This window comes from Montipora capricornis, chromosome 8 (assembly GCF_036669925.1).
Source record: "Montipora capricornis isolate CH-2021 chromosome 8, ASM3666992v2, whole genome shotgun sequence".
Classification (NCBI taxonomy): domain Eukaryota; kingdom Metazoa; phylum Cnidaria; class Anthozoa; order Scleractinia; family Acroporidae; genus Montipora; species Montipora capricornis.
The window spans coordinates 37,804,235-37,824,234 of record NC_090890.1 but is presented as its reverse complement, the minus strand read 5'-3'; the positions used below and the strand labels follow the sequence as shown (position 1 = coordinate 37,824,234).

Genomic DNA, 20,000 nt, shown 5'->3' with positions numbered 1-20,000 from the left:
TTAATCGTTATGGTAGGTTTGAAACTGTTTTAAATGTTTAGCTCCTTGAATGGGAGACAGATCCGAGGGTGTATCATATAATACAGAGAGTGGTGAATGCCCTGTTTCAACTTGTGTTTAATTACACGGTGATGATTCATAAAATGACAATGAAGGACCGTTATTCCTGTTTTGAGATTAACATTGAATCATTCATACAGTTTCTTTGTTAAGTTTTGTATTTGTTCAAATCAGCTTATTAAACGCAAATAATTCTTGTCACTTTTAAAATTTAATTATTTTCTCACGGCGAAATAACCACTAGAGGACCCTTATTCCAAGACGAAAAACAAACTTCAATGTTTACTCACTTACGATATATCTAATTCAAGAGAGCAATCAAGAATTTGTTTTTTAATCTCCTATCTCAGCTAAATCGATTTCAATTAGTTTAAGGAACAATAGAAGATGCCGGTGAAACAGCTAGCAAATCCTTGATGGTAAATAAGAAAGTTTTTAAAGCTCCAATAAGCTCGTCTGGAGGCACTTTCCTTTCGGCTAGCGAGGCATTGAGATGTTCATCGCCGTCGAGTAAAAAGAAGTGAGTTCTTTTTTAGTTCTTTCTCTTTGGGTTTTTCCTTTGTTTTTAACGACAATTTACTCCTAATCGTACTCAAGCGACCCACAATTATGAGAAAGTAAGATTTTCCCTTTGCTTCTTAACAAATTTTCTTAAAAACCTATGCATTTAGCATAGCGTCGCACGCTATCCTCCGAATGTTTCCGCCAAAGGTTTCGGAGGATCTTTCAGGCCGGCGAGGCTTGTAAAGAAATGTTGCGCGATGCCTGTAGCTAACTATAACAGGCACGGAATGTATGACATTATATCAAACAAGTGTATCATTTTCGAGTTTACGTTTTCCCTTAAACGCCGCGATGTTAACATAATACGGTTGTTAAGGTGAACAAAGCATCGTGTTATGAACTCCGAGTCAACATCCTCGGAGACCCAGGAGCGGATAAATGGAGAGCCACTCAATGAATGACGTGGAAGAAGATTGCTACAGTGTTTGATTAACCGTCCCATAAATAATAAAGAAGAGAAGACAAAAAATAGAAGCAAACACAAGCACTCGACCTGGAATTGGAATTTCTTTCGATAAAGAAAGTGCCTGGGACGGCTTCAAATACAAATAAGCGCGATACAGGCAAAAGATTCATGCGAGGGTGCCATTCGAAAAAAAAAAAAAAAAAGTATATAAACTGACTGAAGCTTTCACACCTTTGTGACGGAGCGGCCTAAAAATTGCGCATGCGCAACCATATCGCACGGCAGTGGACACCGCGGCAAAATGAGTGCGCATGCCCTGCTTCGAACACATTCGAGCTTTTGAGATCTTTGTTTTTGAGTTTATTTGGCGGTGAAGGAAAAGTTCTTCTGTACCTTTTGATGATCAAGATCTCACGCTCAACATGGACTCGACAGAAAAACTAAACAGTAGTTCCGAGTTGTTTCCAACGAGAAGGTCAAAAGAGGTAAGCTTATTTTAGGCATGAATTTATTTGTTTATGTCGTTTCCATGAGTTATCTTTCCCAAACCATGTTTGCTCGTGTTTCGGTCACACCGTTGAAGACCTAACAGTTGTAAATTTTAAACTGATAACATTTTTCGTTTACTGTTTTTCGCTTAAGGGCAATTCCTCTAAAAACGCGGAGGGTTTTGACACAACAGAAGTTTTAACCTCTGACATGTGATACGAGAGCCATGGATTTTTCTGTGACCTGGTTGTTCACAGCAAGAGCAATGGCTTGTCTGGTAGATGGCGATGCTCTTTCTTTTCCAGCTCTGTGTTGCTTTGCAGGACACACTAGGTTGTGGTATGATTAAATTTAATTGATCACTAGATTTCTTTTGATTTCATTGTCCCAGTCATCTGACCTGAAGAAATCTTGTGGAAAGTTTTGATATCTGGCTGGCTGTCATTTTGACTGTCATTACTTTCAAGATGTGAGCAACTGTTTTTATCTGCACTGTTTGACAAAACCTCTTATTAAGGGAGTCAGTTAAATTTAGTTTTTTTTATAAAGGGATCTTTACAAATAGGGCACAGATTTCCCTGTTTTTTTCAAGCATCTTAAGTGACATCTGACCATTTGTTGTTGTTATTTGTTACTATTGTAGGTTTGTAGTTTCTTTTCGGTGTGGAAAAAGTGATCCCTACCAGTGAATTCTTATGCCAAAAAAATGTTTCTACCCACGAGTTAGCCTGAATTTCAGTCGCCTCTCTCCCCGAGTGACTTAGCGAGTGGAGGAGGCGGCTGAAAATCAAGGCTAACCATCAGTTTAAAGCTGTTTAATTAGAGCTAAGATTTTTGCAGCTGCCTCTAACGACAAACAGTGCAACATTTTTATCAGTCAAGGAAAAAGGCCAACAAGAATGGTTACTCGTAAACGACTCCTATCAATCAGCTTAGAAAATTAGCAAAAAGGTATTTCACGAGGGAGAGCCAGATAATAAATGGAACCAGGAGTCCATTACCCGGAGCTTCCATCTGTATTGTACCCTTGAGTCAACCCTTTCCGTATATTTCTATTTTTAGATCTACTAAATAGTGACGTATGTGATTGAGAATAGAATACAATATGATTTTATTTGCTCAGTTCATAGTTAATGTACAATTTAAAGTCGGAAACAAACAGATAAATAGATAAAATGATCATAATTACAAGTCTAATTAATTAATTTAATTTGAAAGTTTAAAATTGCCACGCTGGTTTAAAAATATTTATCATGGAGATTGATCATGCGCAAAAATTTAAAAAACAGGTTTGACAAGTCGCAACTGGGCTGACTCATCCATTTCCTTGGATGAGCGCAAATCAAAGAATGTCCAGGCGGCTGGCAGAGTCGTCTTTTCTCTTCCCGACTTATCACCACAACTACTGTGACCACCGCAACTACTGTGACCGCCACGACCACTGTGACAACCATAACCACCACAACTACTGTGACCACCACGACCACTGTGACCACTGTGACCACCACGACCACCACAACTACTGTGACCACTACGACCACTGTGACAACCATGAACACCACAACTACTGTGACCACTACGATCACTGTCACCACGATTACAACCACAACTACTGTGACCACTACCACCACCACAGCTATTGTGACCAATACGCTCACTGTCACCACGATAACCACCACGACCACTGTCACCGCCATGACCACCACAACTACTGTGACCACCACGACCACCACAACTACTGTGACCACTACGACCACTGTGACCACCAAGACCACCACGACCACCACAACTACTGTGATCACCACGATCACCAATACGATCACTGTCACCACCATAACGACCACTGTGACCACCATAACCACCACAACTACTGTGACCACCACAACCACCATGACCACCACAGCTAGTGTGACCAATACGATCACTGTCACCACCATAACCACCACGACCACCACAAATACTGTGACCACCATGACCACCACAACTACTGTGACCACCACAATTACAACGACCACTGTGACCACCATAACCACCACAACTACTGTGACCACTACGATCACTGTGACCACCAAGACCACCACAGCTATTGTGACCAATGCGATCACTGTCACCACCATATCGACCACTGTGACCACCATAACCATCACGACCACTGTGACCACCATAACCACCACAACTACTGTGACCACTACGACCACCACAACTACTGTGACCACCACAACCACCATGACCACCACAGCTATTGTGACCAATACGATCACTGTCACCACCATAACCACCACGAACACTGTGGCCACCATGACCACCACAACTACTGTGACCACCACAATTACTATGACCACTGTGACCACCATAACCACCACGACCACTGTGACCACCATAACCACCACAACTACTGTGACAACTACGACCACCACAACTACTGTGACCACGACAACCACCATGACCACCACAGCTATTGTGACCAATACGACCACTGTGACCACCATAACCACCACGACCACTGTGACCACCATAACCACCACAACTACTGTGACCACTACGACCACCATATCTACTATGACCACCACAACCACCATGACCACCACAGCTATTGTCACCAATACGATCACTGTCACCACCATAACCACCACGACCACCACAAATACTGTGACCACTACGACCACTGTGGCCACAATGACTACCACAACTACTGTGACCACCACAATTACTGTGACCACTACGACCATTGTGACCACCATAACCACCACAACTACTGTGACCACCACCACAACCACTATGACCACCACAGCTATTGTGACCAATACGACCACTGTGACCACCATAACCACCACGACCACTGTGACCACCATAACCACCACAACTACTGTGACCACTACGACCACCACAACTACTGTGACCACCACAACCACCATGACCACCACAGCTATTGTGACCAATACGATCACTGTCACCACCATAACCACCACGACCACCACAAATACTGTGACCACTACGACCACTGTGGCCACAATGACCACCACAATTACTACGACCACTGTGGCCACCATGACCACCACAACTACTGTGACCACCACAATTACTATGACCACTGTGACCACCATAACCACCACAACCACTGTGACCACTACGACCACTGTGACCACCAAGACCAAAACAACTACTGTGACTACCACGACCACCACAACTACTGTGACCACCACGACCACCATGACCACCATGACCACCACAGCTATTGTGACCAATACGATCACTGTCACCACCATAACCACCACGACCACCACAAATACTGTGACCACTACGACCACTGTGGCCACCATGGCCACCACAACTACTGTGACCACCACAATTACTATGACCACTGTGACCTCCATGGCCACCACAACTACTGTGACCACTACGATCACTGTCACCACCATAACCACCACAACTATCATGACCACCACGACCACCATGACCACCACAGCTATTGTGACCAATACGATCACTGTCACCACCATAACTACCACAACTACTGACCACCATAACCACCACAAGTACTGTGACCACCACGACCACCACAACTACTGTAACCACTACCACCACTGTGACCAATATAACCACCACAACTACTGTGACCACTACGATCATTGTCACCACCATAACCACCACAACTACCATGACCACCACAACTACTGTGACCACCGCAACTACTGTGACCGCCACGACCACTGTGACAACTATAACCACCACAACTACTGTGACCACCACGACCACTGTGACAACCATGACCACGACAACTACTGTAACCACCATCATGACCAGTACGACCACCACGACCACCACAACTACTGTGACCACTACGACCACCACAACTACTGTGACCATCATGACGAATACGATCACTGTCACCACCATAACAACCACAACTACTGTGACCGCCACGACCAGTGAGAACCATGACCACCACAACTACTGTGAGCACCACGACCACAACTACTACTGTGACCATCATGACCATCACAACTACTGTGACCACCACGACCACCATGACCACCACAGCTATTGTGACCAATACGATCACTGTCACCACCATAACTACCACAAGTACTGACCACCATGACCACCACGACTACCACAACTACTGTAACCACTACCACCACTGTGAGCACCATAACCACCACAACTACTGTGACCACTACGATCATTGTCACCACCATAACCACCACAACTACCATGACCACCATGACCACTGTGACCACCACAACCACTGTGACCACCACAACTACTGTGACCACCACGACCACCACGACCACTGTGACAACCATGACCACCACAACTACTGTGAGGAGCACGACCACCACAACTACTGTAACCACCATCATGACCAGTACGACCACCACGACCACCACAACTACTGTGACCACTAGGACCACCACAACTACTGTGAGCACCATGACGAATACGATCACTGTCACCACCATAACCACCACAACTACTGTGACCGCCACGACCAGTGAGAACCATGACCACCACAACTACTGTGAGCACCACGACCACAACAACTACTGTGACCATCATGACCATCACAACTACTGTGACCACCACGACCACCATGACCACCACAGCTATTGTGACCAATACGATCACTGTCACCACCATAACTACCACAAGTACTGACCACCATGACCACCACGACTACCACAACTACTGTAACCACTACCACCACTGTGAGCACCATAACCACCACAACTACTGTGACCACTACGATCATTGTCACCACCATAACCACCACAACTACCATGACCACCATGACCACTGTGACCACCACAACCACTGTGACCACCACAACTACTGTGACCACCACGACCACCACAACCACTGTGACAACCATGACCACCACAACTACTGTGAGGACCACAATTACTATGACCACTGTGACCACCATGACCACCACAACCACTGTGACCACTACGACCACTGTGACCACCGAGACCAAAACAACTACTGTGACTACCACGACCACCACAACTACTGTGACCACCATGACGAATACGATCACTGTCACCACCATAACCACCACAACTACTGTGACCACCATAACCACCACAACTACTGTGACCACCACGACCACTGTGACAACCATGACCACCACAACTACTGTGAGCACCACGACCACAACAACCACTGTGACCACCATGACCATCACAACTACTGTGACCACCACGACCACCATAGCTATTGTGACCAATACGATCACTGTCACCACCACAACCACTGTGACCACCATGACCACCACAACTACTGTGACCTCCACGACCACCACAACTACTGTGACCACTATGACCACCACAACTACTGTGACCACTACGACCACCATGACTACCACAGCTATTGTGACCAATACGATCACTGTCACCACCATAACCATCACAACTACTGTGACCACTACGACCACTGTGACCAACATAACCACCACAACTACTGTGACCAATACGATCACTGTGACAACCATGAACACCACAACTACTGTGACCAAAACCTCTTATTAAGGGAGTCCGTCAAGTTTAGTTTTTTTTATCAAGGGATCTTTACAAATAGGGCACAGATTTCCATGTTTTTTTCAAGTATCTTAAGTGACATCTGTGTATGAAAATGACCAAGTGATAATAATATTATTGTTTTACTTGATCAGTTTCCTGTTGTTTTTTAAACATGTCATTTATTGTTATTCCAGTGCCTAAGTCTAAAACTCTTCCTGGCGTGTGTGTGCTGATCTGGTCAAACCATGCATGGCAAGCGACATTCCAGGTTGTTTTCAGAGATTGTGATGAGGAGTTCAGCGTTGAATATTTTATTGGTTTTGTGATGAAAAAAGCCAGGGTTGTTATTCATCTCTCATTTTTTCCTGCATGAGATCCTGCATGATGACAACAGTATTACTGCAAATTAAACATCACAGATGTGAGCATGTCAGTGATTAATACAAGATGGTTTCCAAACAGCTCTTCAAAATTGTCTAGAAAAGGGACGATAATTATTTACTTTCCACACCTTCTAAGTCAATGGTTGACCAAGCAAATATAATTTGGTTTTTTTATTCAAGTAAACTGTCTTGCTTTCATTAATACAGCTGTATGTTACTCTAGTCTTTCTCTTGCTGAGCATGGGTTTGGATATTAACTTCTGAGAATGCTCCTACTTGTAATAGTCTTAATAATGAATATACGGTACTTACAACAATAAAATTAGAGAGATATTTGAGTTAGTGTATATTGTGTTTTGTGGTAACACATACCATAGTAGTTGTTGTGGTTGTTGTTGTTGAAAATGAATCAGATAGAGTCATTGTGGGTCCAGATAGAGCCATTGTGGGTCTATCATTGGGTAGTGAAACTGGATCAGTTGTGCATAATAAAATGTTAGTATGAAGCAGAATGCCTCTAGTCTTGCTGGATGTATGATTACATTCCTCTTTCAGTATCTTTACACACAGTGCAAAATTTAGGCTGGATTTTTGCTGGTGCAATGCATGCAAAAGTGAAATAAGTATTTTCCAAACACATGCACGTGAATGTTTTCTATGTTTCATTATCATGATTCTCATGTCTCCCCACCCTCATCCCAGCAAGGCTCTACAAGGAGATCGACGAAGCTGGAGAAGGAAAAATGCTGAAAAAATATTTTCAACGATGGACCACTACCAAACTCCAAGTAAAAGGGAAACATCAAGTAGCATTGGAGTCAAATTTATACTTAGTTTCAAAACTTTTTTGCGATCCTCTCTTAAAATTAAGACTTATTTTCTTTATTTTATTGCCTCGCTCTTGTAAAAGTAACTAGTGTTGTAAAATATGAAAATGGAGGGCAGGGAAGTGACTTAGCCATGCGGCCGAATGAGTGGGATGCGGGCATGAAAAGAACTTAAGCTTATTTCTCACTTTCAAATGATTCCAATGAAACAAACAGACGATTTCCTCGTTCAACAGAAGCAACATAAGCCATCTTCGCAAAAGGAATTATCATTCTGCCCTTGCAGATGTTTACCCCGCGTTTTCCTTCTCAGTGCACAGTTTTCCCCCCAGAAGTTTACCAACGCGGAGACCATCGCGACTAATAACATTACGAACTTCGTCCTTTTGCTCTAGCGCTCGAATGCAAGGTAAAATTTTCCTTGTTTGAACTATAGTTTTTTGGTTTGAAAAGACACACGGAAGATTAGTCTTTCAGGAAGCTCTCTTCAAAATTTAAACCTTATCAAAGTAGTGTTGTCCTTATCATCGCAAAATGAAAACAAACAGAGAATTTAAATTGCCGCCATTTTGCCGCGCTGTTGTTTCTATGGCACCTTTGATTAGTACCAGTCCCTCGCGCGTGGAAACGATTCGCGCGTAGCTCAAGCCTGCGCTCTCATTTTGCCGCGGTGTCAAGGCAGTGGCATACATCTTTTCCTCCACAGAGACCGTGGTACTTCTGGCCGGCAAAACAAACGCTGAGGAGAGGGGGTTAGTTGCCTTTCGGCTGCTCTACGCAGAGTCACATCTATATATACGTATCTAACAAATGGAAAGATTTCATTGTTTTGGGATTTGATTAAAAGAAGACCTTATAAGCAGGGCATAGCCCTTCAACTTTTTACGACTAAGTACCGACTTCAAAACCTTGTCAGTGACGAGGAAAAGTAAAAGAAAAAAAGCAATAACAACATAAAGCAACAACAACAAAAAAGACGTCGCATTAAAGCTCGGTTAATATCTCCTCCACTTCCCACATTGGAAATTAATTAAACTTTTCTAACAAAAAAAAAAAAACAAAGGAATGAATAAATGTTACATTTTTTATTTGCAGATTGTTATTTCGTCAATCAAGATGCGTCTGTGTCTTTTCTTCTTGGTGATTGACGTGCTTTTCGCCATCGGCAAAGGTGTCTTGCATTACTAGCAACTTCATTAACTTTGATTTCATTTTTACTATTTCTTCTTTAGCTGCCAAAAGTGTAAGCTTATACCGATCAAAGCCCAGCTTGAGAAAGTAGAGTCGCCCTTCTTTTCTCACTTTCATAGTTATTTTTAATATCTAATATTAATACCATTTTGCAAACGCATTGAGGCTTTTTTCTCTAAATTAATATCCACACCGTTGTCTCTAATTTTAATCGTGGAATGTGGACTCACACTTTCCAATGATATTTTTAAGCAACGTTCTCGTAGCAATCATCGTCGTCTCGCCAAGGTCCCTAATATTGGCGACACGTCAACTTCCCGGGTTGAGGAAATTAACACGTCGTTTCGAGTTAATGATCAAAAGAACCGTGGGCTCAAGGGTAAAAAATAAACCGGGTGAGACTGGGTAAAAATAAAAATGGCGGAGAAATTAAAAAGTGTCCGCCTTAGGCCCGTTTCAAACGTCGAACTTTTCATGTGCCGAATCTAATGCAAATGAGAAAATCTATTGTTTTCGCTCATTTGCATTAGATTCGGCACATGAAAAGTTCGACGTTTGAAACGGGCCTTAATTGTGCGATAAAAACAAACTACTACTTTCGCAATTTTGGACCAAAGCAGCCTCAAATTAGGAACAATGAAATTGCGGTATTTTTTTTATTGCCGACGAGTCTTACTGCACCTTGATCGAAAAAAAAATGCTGTCTACTGATTAACCTTGTTATACGTTCGTTTGTTAATTCTAGGTGCTTTGCCACATACAACTTGTGAGAGGACGTTTGAAAAGGTCGGTTGCTTCGTAGACAATACAAGACAAGGCGGAGCTTTGAGAACCCTTCCTGATCTCTTAGTTAACGACAGAGATCCAAAAAGTGATGCTTACGATGGTCATCGGTTGGACTGGAATAAATGGCCTGAGTCAATTCACAGGTAAAAAATATAAGACCATATTATACTTGAGTTACATACGGTAAATAATGGCATTAGGACCGAGTGGAGTCCAATTCGTATAGGTAATCATACGAGTTCTTAATCACCGAATTCGGTCTGTAATCATACGAGTGCTTAATAAAATCGGACGACCGTGTAGCGGGAGTCCGATTTGTTTCTACATCTACACGTTCCAGCACTCGGCAAAGTCCTTTTGACTTATGGCTGTTTTTGCTTAGGTGGTATCATACACCACAAGCCTTTTTAGAGACATAACGCCAAGCCAGCCACTTCTGGTGGAAAGAACACACTCACAGAGGGCAGCCACAACACCGGGAACTTCATCCCCTACTCTTCTCGAATAGGGTGTGGGTTCTTTAACGTCCCACAGAGAACTTATAAACATGGAAGATATTTGTGAGACGGGGCTTACGATTTACAGTCCTTATCCGAGAAGCCTTGAAAATGGTCGGCCATTTGTTTCCAACAAACAAACAAACAAACAAACAAACAAACACTTTATTTATTGACGGTGAAATACATTATTACCGGTTACCTGGTAGTTTAATGCCCCCTCCCTCCCCCCCCCCCCCCAAAAAAAAAGAAAAAAAAGAAAAAAAAACCTTCTAAATATAAGGGGTGCGTTCGATTGGGAAATCTGGATTTAGATCTTAAAATCTGGATCATTGGATTTCCAATCGAACAGATTCACTAGTTGGAAATCCATGTCGGGTAAGGATTTCAATTAACAAAATCCACTGCGAAATCAGTTTTCGGATTTTGGGTTAGATTGGAAATCCGAAGATCCAGATTTTAAGATCTAAATCCAGATTTCCCAATCGAATGTACCCAAAAACACCTACCGTACTTACAGTTAAAAAATTAAAAAAATATGCTTAAAAGGTCCTGCTAATCTTAAAATGAGGAGTTTTCGGTAATGAAGTTATTCTGAGGCGTTATCCTGAAATTTGAGTGGGAAATTATGTTTCTGTATGAGTTACCCAGATTATTCCATAGACGACATGTACTTGAGTGAAAACTTCTAAGCACAGAATTTCTTTTACAAGATGGTGTTAAAACGTCATTAGAGACAGCATATCTAGTACGATAACCATGTGTAGACCTGACATATTTAAAATATGTACTGAAATATTGAGGACAATGACCTTGGCTAACCTTGTGTAGCATAAAGAGTTTTCTAATGTGTACAATGTCATCTATAGCTATAGCCAACCTAATTTATCAAAAAGTTCAACAGAGCTGTCATTGATAGTGGCATCCAATATTGATCTCGCACATCGTTTTTGCACTTGTAACAACCTTTGAAGGTTTTCAACAGAACAGTCACCCCAAACAGTACAACAGTACTCAAGAATTGGCTTAATGAGAGCATTAAATAACATTTTTCTACATTCAATAGTTAAATAGACTTTTGCCCTCTTAAGGAGGCATATCCTAGAATTCAACTTTTTTATAAGGTAGTAAATGTGTAGGTCCCAAGAAAGAAAAGGATAAACTAATAACACCAAAAAGTTTTTCTCCAACTGATTCCTCAAGTCTTACGTTGTCAATGGAAAGCTCCAATGTAGTTATCTCACTGTGATAGAGTTTTGTAGCAGTACCTATAAGTGAGTGCTTGGTCTTTTTACTGTTACATGGTGTAGGTTGCATTTCATTAAGTTTAAGCCAGCTATTTGCTTTACCTAGACTCACATTTAGAGTTTGTTGTATCTCTGTCAGACAAACACGGCAAGCATATGCGTGATTTTTTGGGCTTTTTTATTTTTATTGTAGTCTAGTTTTCTATATTTTGGGGGCGTTTTTAATAAAACATTTATTCCACTTGCGCTTGTTGGATATGAGATGATTATAGCCAACTCGGCGCTACGCGCCTCGTTGGCTATCTATCATCTCATATCCAACCCGCGCTCATGGAATAATTGTTAAATATGCATTACAAACGAACATTTTTTGTATAGGGACGTAGCAGGTCGTCATATAAGAGGCATCGAATTATACCGTCAGGAATATATCGATATACTACTTCATGTATGATAGAGCTGGAAAGGAACTTTAGTTTGGCGCCAAAATTTCACAATCATGGCGGAAGGTTCCTCAAAGGGGAAAGACTCATGGGACGGCTATGGGAACAAAAATGGCGGTCGCTTTTGACAACATATTCATGGCCGAAATCGAAACCAACCTACTGAACCAAAGTAGGATAAAGCCTATAGCATGGAGACGTTATATCGATGACTTTTTATCCCTTTGGGACACGAAAAGAGAGGACCTCGATATATTCATAGTACAAACAAACAAACACATAACATATAGATTTAGCCTAGCCTAAAAGCGGAGCTCCCGTCTCTAATCCCAGAAAGCAAATTTATTATACACACTCTTTTTTATGAAAACGTCTAATTTTGGAGCTGAGGCTGAACGTTCTTATACTGATAATTTGGCCTTGTGAGGTTGAAAACGTTCTCAAAGATGTTCTTAATTTTACATGGTCTAGTTTTTTAATCTATCAAAGTGTTTGCTTTGATGGTGGTGAAGTTTAATATTTTGTAATGATTATAAACAAGAACTGCTCATTAACTGAGATGTGTGTCATGCAATCAGAAAACCATCGTTATGTTATACTAAATATGCCCTTAAATTTTTAGGTTAATTTCATTTCTTTACCTTTATTTCATGCTTTCATTTAAAATACAAACAACAAAATAAGAACGTTCTCAATCGACTCAGTCTCAGCCTGAGGAATCTTCTTAATACGTTCTTTTAATTTCGGTTAATCTCAGCCAATGTCAGCCTTAACGTTCTTATAAAAAAAGGTTCTTCCAAAACAAAGCAGCTCACAACTGGACATCCATTTAACACAAAAAGCCTATAAATGTGATTGTTGAAATATGTCAGAATCTCTGTCAACACGGAATTGCAAACGTTTTCAGGCCTTCCTCGTTTTTTTAACACAAAATATGTGAAGCAGCGAGGTATATAATTATTAAGAAGGAAAACATTACCTGAAAGCTAGCCGTTGTAAATAAGTGTTTTGTCTCTCGCTCTTAGACTATTTCTTTCAGCTTTAAGTTGATTTTCATTGAAATTTTCTCTTCTTCTCCTTCTTCGGTTTCTCTCGAGGATTCCTTCGCTTAAATTTCTCAAATTTCGTCGCCTCTTCTCTTGTGCTCCTTCCTGCTCTTTATCCCGTTTCTCGTCACTAATATGATTTCCCGCCAGAAAAGCGCGGGTTGCCGATACAACGCTGCCACACGATTTCCCGCCAAGGAAAATTGCCCCAACACTCCCGTCCCTAGAGGCTGTCCTGCCTCTACACCTCCGTCCCGACAGTCTGTATAAGTGGATGTACGTGACGTCACTGTACGGGCGGACGTACGTGACGTCAGTCTGTGCAGGCGGACGTACGTGACGTCATAACCAAAATTTCTCGCATCGATAGATTACCCAAAAAATCTTACCCATGATGCTCCGCTGGCGTGCTTCGCGCGCTCTGAGCTTCACCATCATCCAACGATAAAATTCACAGCTGAGATCTCAGACACCGAAATCGCTTTTCTTGACACAATGGTTTACAAAGGAGTGAGAATCGAAACAGAATCGATCCTTGACCTCAAAACCCACTATAAACAGACCGAGACCTTCCAATACACCCAATATACCTCTTGTCACCCAGGTGTAAAACGAGGTTTCATAAAGGGTGAAGCTAGAAAACTGTTACGTACAAAATTCTCGAAAACACATTTCCAGGAGGCCATCTCAAATTTTAAAACGCGACTTGAAGCTCGCGGCTTACCTCAAAACCTAATAGATGGCACATTGTCTGAAGTAAAATTTTCCGGAAGGCAATCGGCATTAAGAAAACAAACAAAAAGACTTACGAGAGAATAATACCATTTGTCACAACATATCATCCAGCAGTTAAAAACCTGAAACAACTCTTGATGCAAGAATGGATTTTAATATAAAATCAGCCAATGCTGAAAAACATTTACAAAATGCCCACTATAATATCATACAGAAGAGGGACATACTTGTTACAGCAAAACTTTGAAGGCACGTATCACAGCGTCGCAACCGCAAAGACAAGTAGGGAAGTCAGAGGAGGTCTGTCATGATCTTTTCTCTGCTGCCATGAAAAGTGCATGCGCTGTTGCAGCAAGTTTGTTTGTTGAACAACCTAAATAAACTATGAGCCTTGAAAAACCGTCATTCCCCCCATGTATCACAAGCCTCCAAACGGACAAGGCAATGCAGTCCATCAATGTGCCAAAGAAAGTTCGGTCCCCTGACACTGTAAGTACGCCTTCCGATTGTGTTAAACCATCTCAAAGACCGACCAACAGGATCAGTTCGAACCAAACTTGACCTAAACACGTTCACGTTGGACAAAAACATTTCTGTTGCGCAGGTGTCCCAGCATCATGCTGATTCCCGAATTTGGAAAGCCTCTCTTTATCTCTCTAATTAATTCATCTAATTCCGCATCCGAGATTGTAGTATAACGGTTGGAGAATGACTCCATATCCTGAACTCTACGCCAAAGAGTGGTTCAAGAAACCAATAACATTCCCGTTATTTAAGACCAAGTAAATCGCAATGTATTCCGGAGAAACTCCGGCTGAGGTAAAGATATTTCATACCGAGGTCGGCCGACTCCTCGACTTCTAGGAGAAACTGTTGCCAATCCTCTGATAGGGCAAATAGACGTGCACGATGCAGCTACAATTGCCAGCAACTCCCACCAGCCTAATAAGGTCCTTAGCTGTATTACCAGGCTTTCAAGAACCAGAATTCTCGCACGTGAACGTTATTCTGAAAATAATTTGCACTCGTGTGTTTTTCAAAAAGCTCAAATTGCATTCGTCCTACGGGCTCATGCAATTTTGATACTTTTTTATTTCCAAATTGAACTTGAAGTCGTATGTTTACCTATACTAATTTGGAGCGATTTATTAAGTTATAAATGCCATTGTCATGATAAATGAAATATAAATTTCTCTGCCCACATAGCCTGCGGTCAGCACTGTCGAGAATTTTCAAGTTGATATATTTTGGGCTTCAAGAATTTAAGGATTCGGAAGTGTATTTGATATCACCATAGAAACTAGTGCGAGGAAAGGCTGCAAGTACGTTTTGTCAGTATGTGACATCGCATGGGATGTGTAAATGCAAGGTGGCTAAGATCTCCCGCCAATTCTTTTGTGCACTTTCTTTCCAACTGCTGTGCATGATTCTTGATTTGAATATACACATTTTTCTCTGACAGCTGTATAGGTATGGGTGTGGTTTTGCTCAAGAAATAAATGCACTTACCCTTTTAGAGCGGTTTTCGAATGAGTGTCGTAAAACCAAAACCAAAGTAATTACTTTGGCCAATCAAAAAGGACGGAGACAATCCAGTAGACCAATCAAAACTCGAAGTAATTAAACGTAGCCGACACAAAGCGCGGGAAAAATATGCACGCGCGAGTCACGATTGGTTTTGGTTTCACTTCTGATTGGTTGAAAAAGTGGCGCGAGAACTTTGAACCAATCACTGAGTGAAGTAATGCAAAACCAAAGTAATTATCTGATTACTTTCGACACTGAATTGAAAACCACTCTATGGTTCTTATTAAGCCTCTTCATGCACCATGATTCATGTTTATTGAAACAACATAAGAAAAACCACCAACCTTTGTTCTAGTCTTGCATGCCGTTGTGCAAATGCCACCCGCGGAAAAGGCTGGAAGGTATTCGGATTGCAGTTCTATGGGGAATGTTGGAGTGGAGAGAACGGTGAAACCACATTCAACAAATATGGAGATGCCAATCCCAAAAAGTGTATTCAAGAGCTGGTTGATCCATTGCCACCTTGTAACAAAAGCAAAGACATGGAGTGTGTTGGAGTACAAAGCACCAACTACATCTATAAACTGAAGGAATGTAAGTTGTGCTAGCCTCCTTGAGTGTTTGGATATGACCAGAACATATGATGCACAGACCATAGTTGTTCACAAGGTGGATAACTCTATCCACTGAAGCGCAATTGGTTTCGCTATGACTTATCCACTAGATAGTGATTTATCAGGCGGATAGTGCCATCATTGTTTTGAACAACTGGGGTCTGAGACTGTTAAAAAAATATGTAGGTATTACCTTAAATGACTTAAATAAACTCGTTGACACTGTTTGTCACATTTGAATTGCCTGTAATTTCAACGAAGTTTTCCACCTCAGTTCTTCTCCACATATGTCCCAAACATATTTTGTCAAAGAGGGGTATTTTTTCTATGGTTATACAGAGATACTATTGATCTCAGACGTCCATGGACGATGGGTTTTTCCAGCCCTCTACACGGACTGTTGAGTTCAGTCTGGGGTTCAAGAATTCTGATCACGTGATAGCATTTTTTTGTAGCTCTGCGGTTTCGAAAATCCTTGCCTTGCACCTGACGTAATGGTGAAAATGTCTCCTGGGAATTTGGCTCTATTATTATCTATTCTTTTGTTCACCAACATGGCCATCTAATCACGTGAGTACAACTGAAGCCAAAATGACCGATCAAGTGACGCTATTCCTTCGTTCTTCCCATGGCTGCTAAAAGAAAGAAACCTAAAGTATAGTCTCCACCTGCTTGCCCTATTGTCATTGAGTCTATTATACATTACTGCGTCTCATTTCCACAAACAAGGCTAACCACGAACAATGTATTTTCACAAGTACCTGTCAACGTTATTGTCAATTTTCAATCGTGAATTTGTGCGGTCTGGAATCCTTATGCGATATAAGGCGAGATTGCTGTCATCATTTTGTTAGCGAACGGGACATTGGGCGCGATGCCCAACGAGTTCGTAAAGCAGAAAGGTCTCTGATGAGTCCCTTGGTCGGGATCAAACGAGCTTCGTAAGACTAACCACGAACAATGTATTTTCACAAGTAACTGTCAACGTTATTGTCGAACAAGGCTTTCCCTGGGTAATAGCTTCTGCCGGATTTACTCGCCGTCAACATCGTTTCACTCTCTTTGGGGACAGCAACAGAAAATGGCATCACGTGATCGGTATTTTTGAAACCACAGAGCCACAAAAAAATGTTATCATGCGATCAGAATTTTTGAACTGCACATTGAAATCAATGGTCCATCAATTGAGCTGAAAAAAAGCCATTGTCCACGGACCTCTGAGATCGATAGTACTCTTGACTAAAAAAATCCTAGTGCTTCTTTGCAGGGGTGGAATCAATGACCTTCGGATTACTATTTCAGATACGCTTCCATAAAGCTATAGGAGACTCATGTGAACTAAGTCATTAACGCATTCAGTCCTCACGCACTCCAGATTTTCCCCAGTTGATGAGTTAAATCGTGTGGCGTTAGATAGAGTAAAATCTGTTAAGTCGCCCTCCCAGGAGGCAATGGGTTAAACTAGCCAGGGATCTCAATAACTTTTGAAGTAAAAGTAAAGTAAAGTAAAGTCAATTTATTTAACGTCGGTAGTTCCTTTACTTATGAAACTGGTATCAATGGAAGGCGACGGTGCGCCTTTTACCCCCCTCCCTCTGTCAGTGCTCCGTTTCACGGATATTTAAAGCTATAGCTACACGGGTCAGAGGAAAGTGGAAACAGACGTTGAAGTCACCGAGGATCGAACTGGGGACCCCTTGCTCCGAGAGCCGCGCACTAGCCAACTCAGCTACGCGCCGCAAATGTTGCCAACATTTTTTGAGGAGAGAGGAAAACCAGAGTACCCGGGGAAAATCCTCTCGGAGCAGAGTGGAGAACCAACAAACTCAACCCACATACAGCGTAGAATCCGGGAATCGATCCTGGGCCACATTGGTGGAAGGGGAGTGCTCTCACCACTGCGCCACCCTGCTTCCCAAGTAGATGCCTGGGCTAGTCGATGTAAGCGGCAGTCACTCTTTTCTTTTACGAGGGTTTGAGTGAATATCAAGGCAGAGTAGCCGGCGGTGAGACTCAGAGGCACATTTTTGACAAACAGGCGGCGGTATACTGCCAGTGACGGGCTTTTAATGAAAACCCTGCTGGCTTATTTTGTTGTTTTTTGCAAGTTTTTTTTTTCCCAAAAACTTACTTCCAATATGGCTTGAAAGATGTTTAAAGTGACCTTACTTTGACAAGTTACTGAGCATTGAAGGGAAAAATTTAATAGGTCCTACATGTACAATTTTTTTTTGCTGTTTTAAGAGAACTGTTTTACTGGTACCATAATCCAAATTACCATAATTTGAGCAATTGTCTCTTATAGTAGACACCCGAAAAACCCAGGTATCTTCAACGGGATTTGAACCCATGACCTCTGCGATACCGTAGACAAGTAGACTTCGCGTGCGTTGAAATGATCCCGCGATGAAATATCCCGCCAGCTACGTCGGCTAGCTGTTGGCCAGTATTAAAAATACCATAATTCCCCTTTGTTTGTCCCACCAAAATTTTACATAAACTTTGTTTTTATTTTCTCTTGGGACTTTCAATGGTCCCAAGAGAAATTGGAAACGATGCTTATGCAAAATTCTGGAGGAACAAACAAAGAGTATTATGGTGTTTTTAATACTGGCTAATAATTATTGGAGTGACAACTTGCACCCTGCGAGCAGAGCCTCCTTTTGTCTTTTTCTTTACTGAGGAGGAGAAAAGTAGGCTCTGCCCGAATCGCGTCAACTCTTTGAAGCCGCCGCAGCCCGAACTTCTGGACTAGTCAATCTTGTTTTCTCTCGTCAAACCGGTTTTTCCAGTGCGAGCGTCCGTTTAGTGACAAAACCGATGGTTATAATTGAGCCCGCTGCACCATGAAAAACCAAGATGGCGGCGAGATCTGGCATATTAGGCTTGGGTTCGAGACTGTATCCTGGCAACATGCAGCACATATTCAATAAAGATCTTACTCGATTCAAGCAGAGCCTTTCTCGAGAACGCCAAAATCGAGCAAGCAAAAGAAAGGCTCTGCTAGCAGGGTGGACAACTTGTTGATAGAAATGAAATGTGCGCTGTTCGACTAACATGTTGAGTGTCTCAACACTTTTATCCGCAAATTGTTGGTTTTTAGCTTAAAGCGCCACTGCACAATGGCTAGTTAATATATAGTGTATCCTAGCTCCTGTTTTTGATGATGTGACTGTTTATTCAAACCGCAGTGAAACCACAGGATGTGAACGGGGGTTTCTCCAGCTGGTCTCAGTGGACTGAATGCAGCAAGAGCTGCGGCGGTGGTACAAAGTCAAGAGAAAGGACCTGCACTAACCCTCCTCCTTCCGGAAATGGACAGGGCTGCATGGGTGATGCTGAAGAGGTGGAAAAGTGCAACGAGGACCAATGCCCTGATCGTGAGTAATCATGCATTAGTTTTTAAGAATATTTAGATTGTTAATTTAAAGATCCCATTCTTCCGATTTTCAGTTACACAGAAAATCCATAAAACGAAATTCTATATCCACTTTAATAAATAAATAAACAAAATAATAAATTGCCCCCGCATAAAGAGGCAACCTAGAAGTCCCCGCATAAAAAGAGTAAATGAATAAATAGACCATTTTACAGTTGTAGCTAAGTTACCTGGCCTAAGAATGGAAGCGAGGCTGCCGGTGACCATGCTTTGATACAAACATT

At 41.9% G+C, this 20,000-nt stretch overlaps 1 protein-coding gene across 1 annotated transcript in view; it reads left to right on the top strand.

Moving 5' to 3' along the window:
* The first annotated feature begins 548 nt into the window (after nt 1-548).
* The window catches only part of LOC138014443 (uncharacterized), an 84,183-nt gene continuing 64,731 nt past the window's right edge, over nt 549-20,000 (top strand). Inside the window, exons 1-5 of the mRNA XM_068861517.1 lie at nt 549-580; nt 9,347-9,422; nt 10,188-10,371; nt 16,079-16,317; nt 19,529-19,717. Coding sequence (XP_068717618.1) covers nt 9,368-9,422; nt 10,188-10,371; nt 16,079-16,317; nt 19,529-19,717 — 667 coding nt within the window. The 5' untranslated portion in view covers nt 549-580; nt 9,347-9,367. The remainder of the gene's footprint in view (nt 581-9,346; nt 9,423-10,187; nt 10,372-16,078; nt 16,318-19,528; nt 19,718-20,000) is intronic.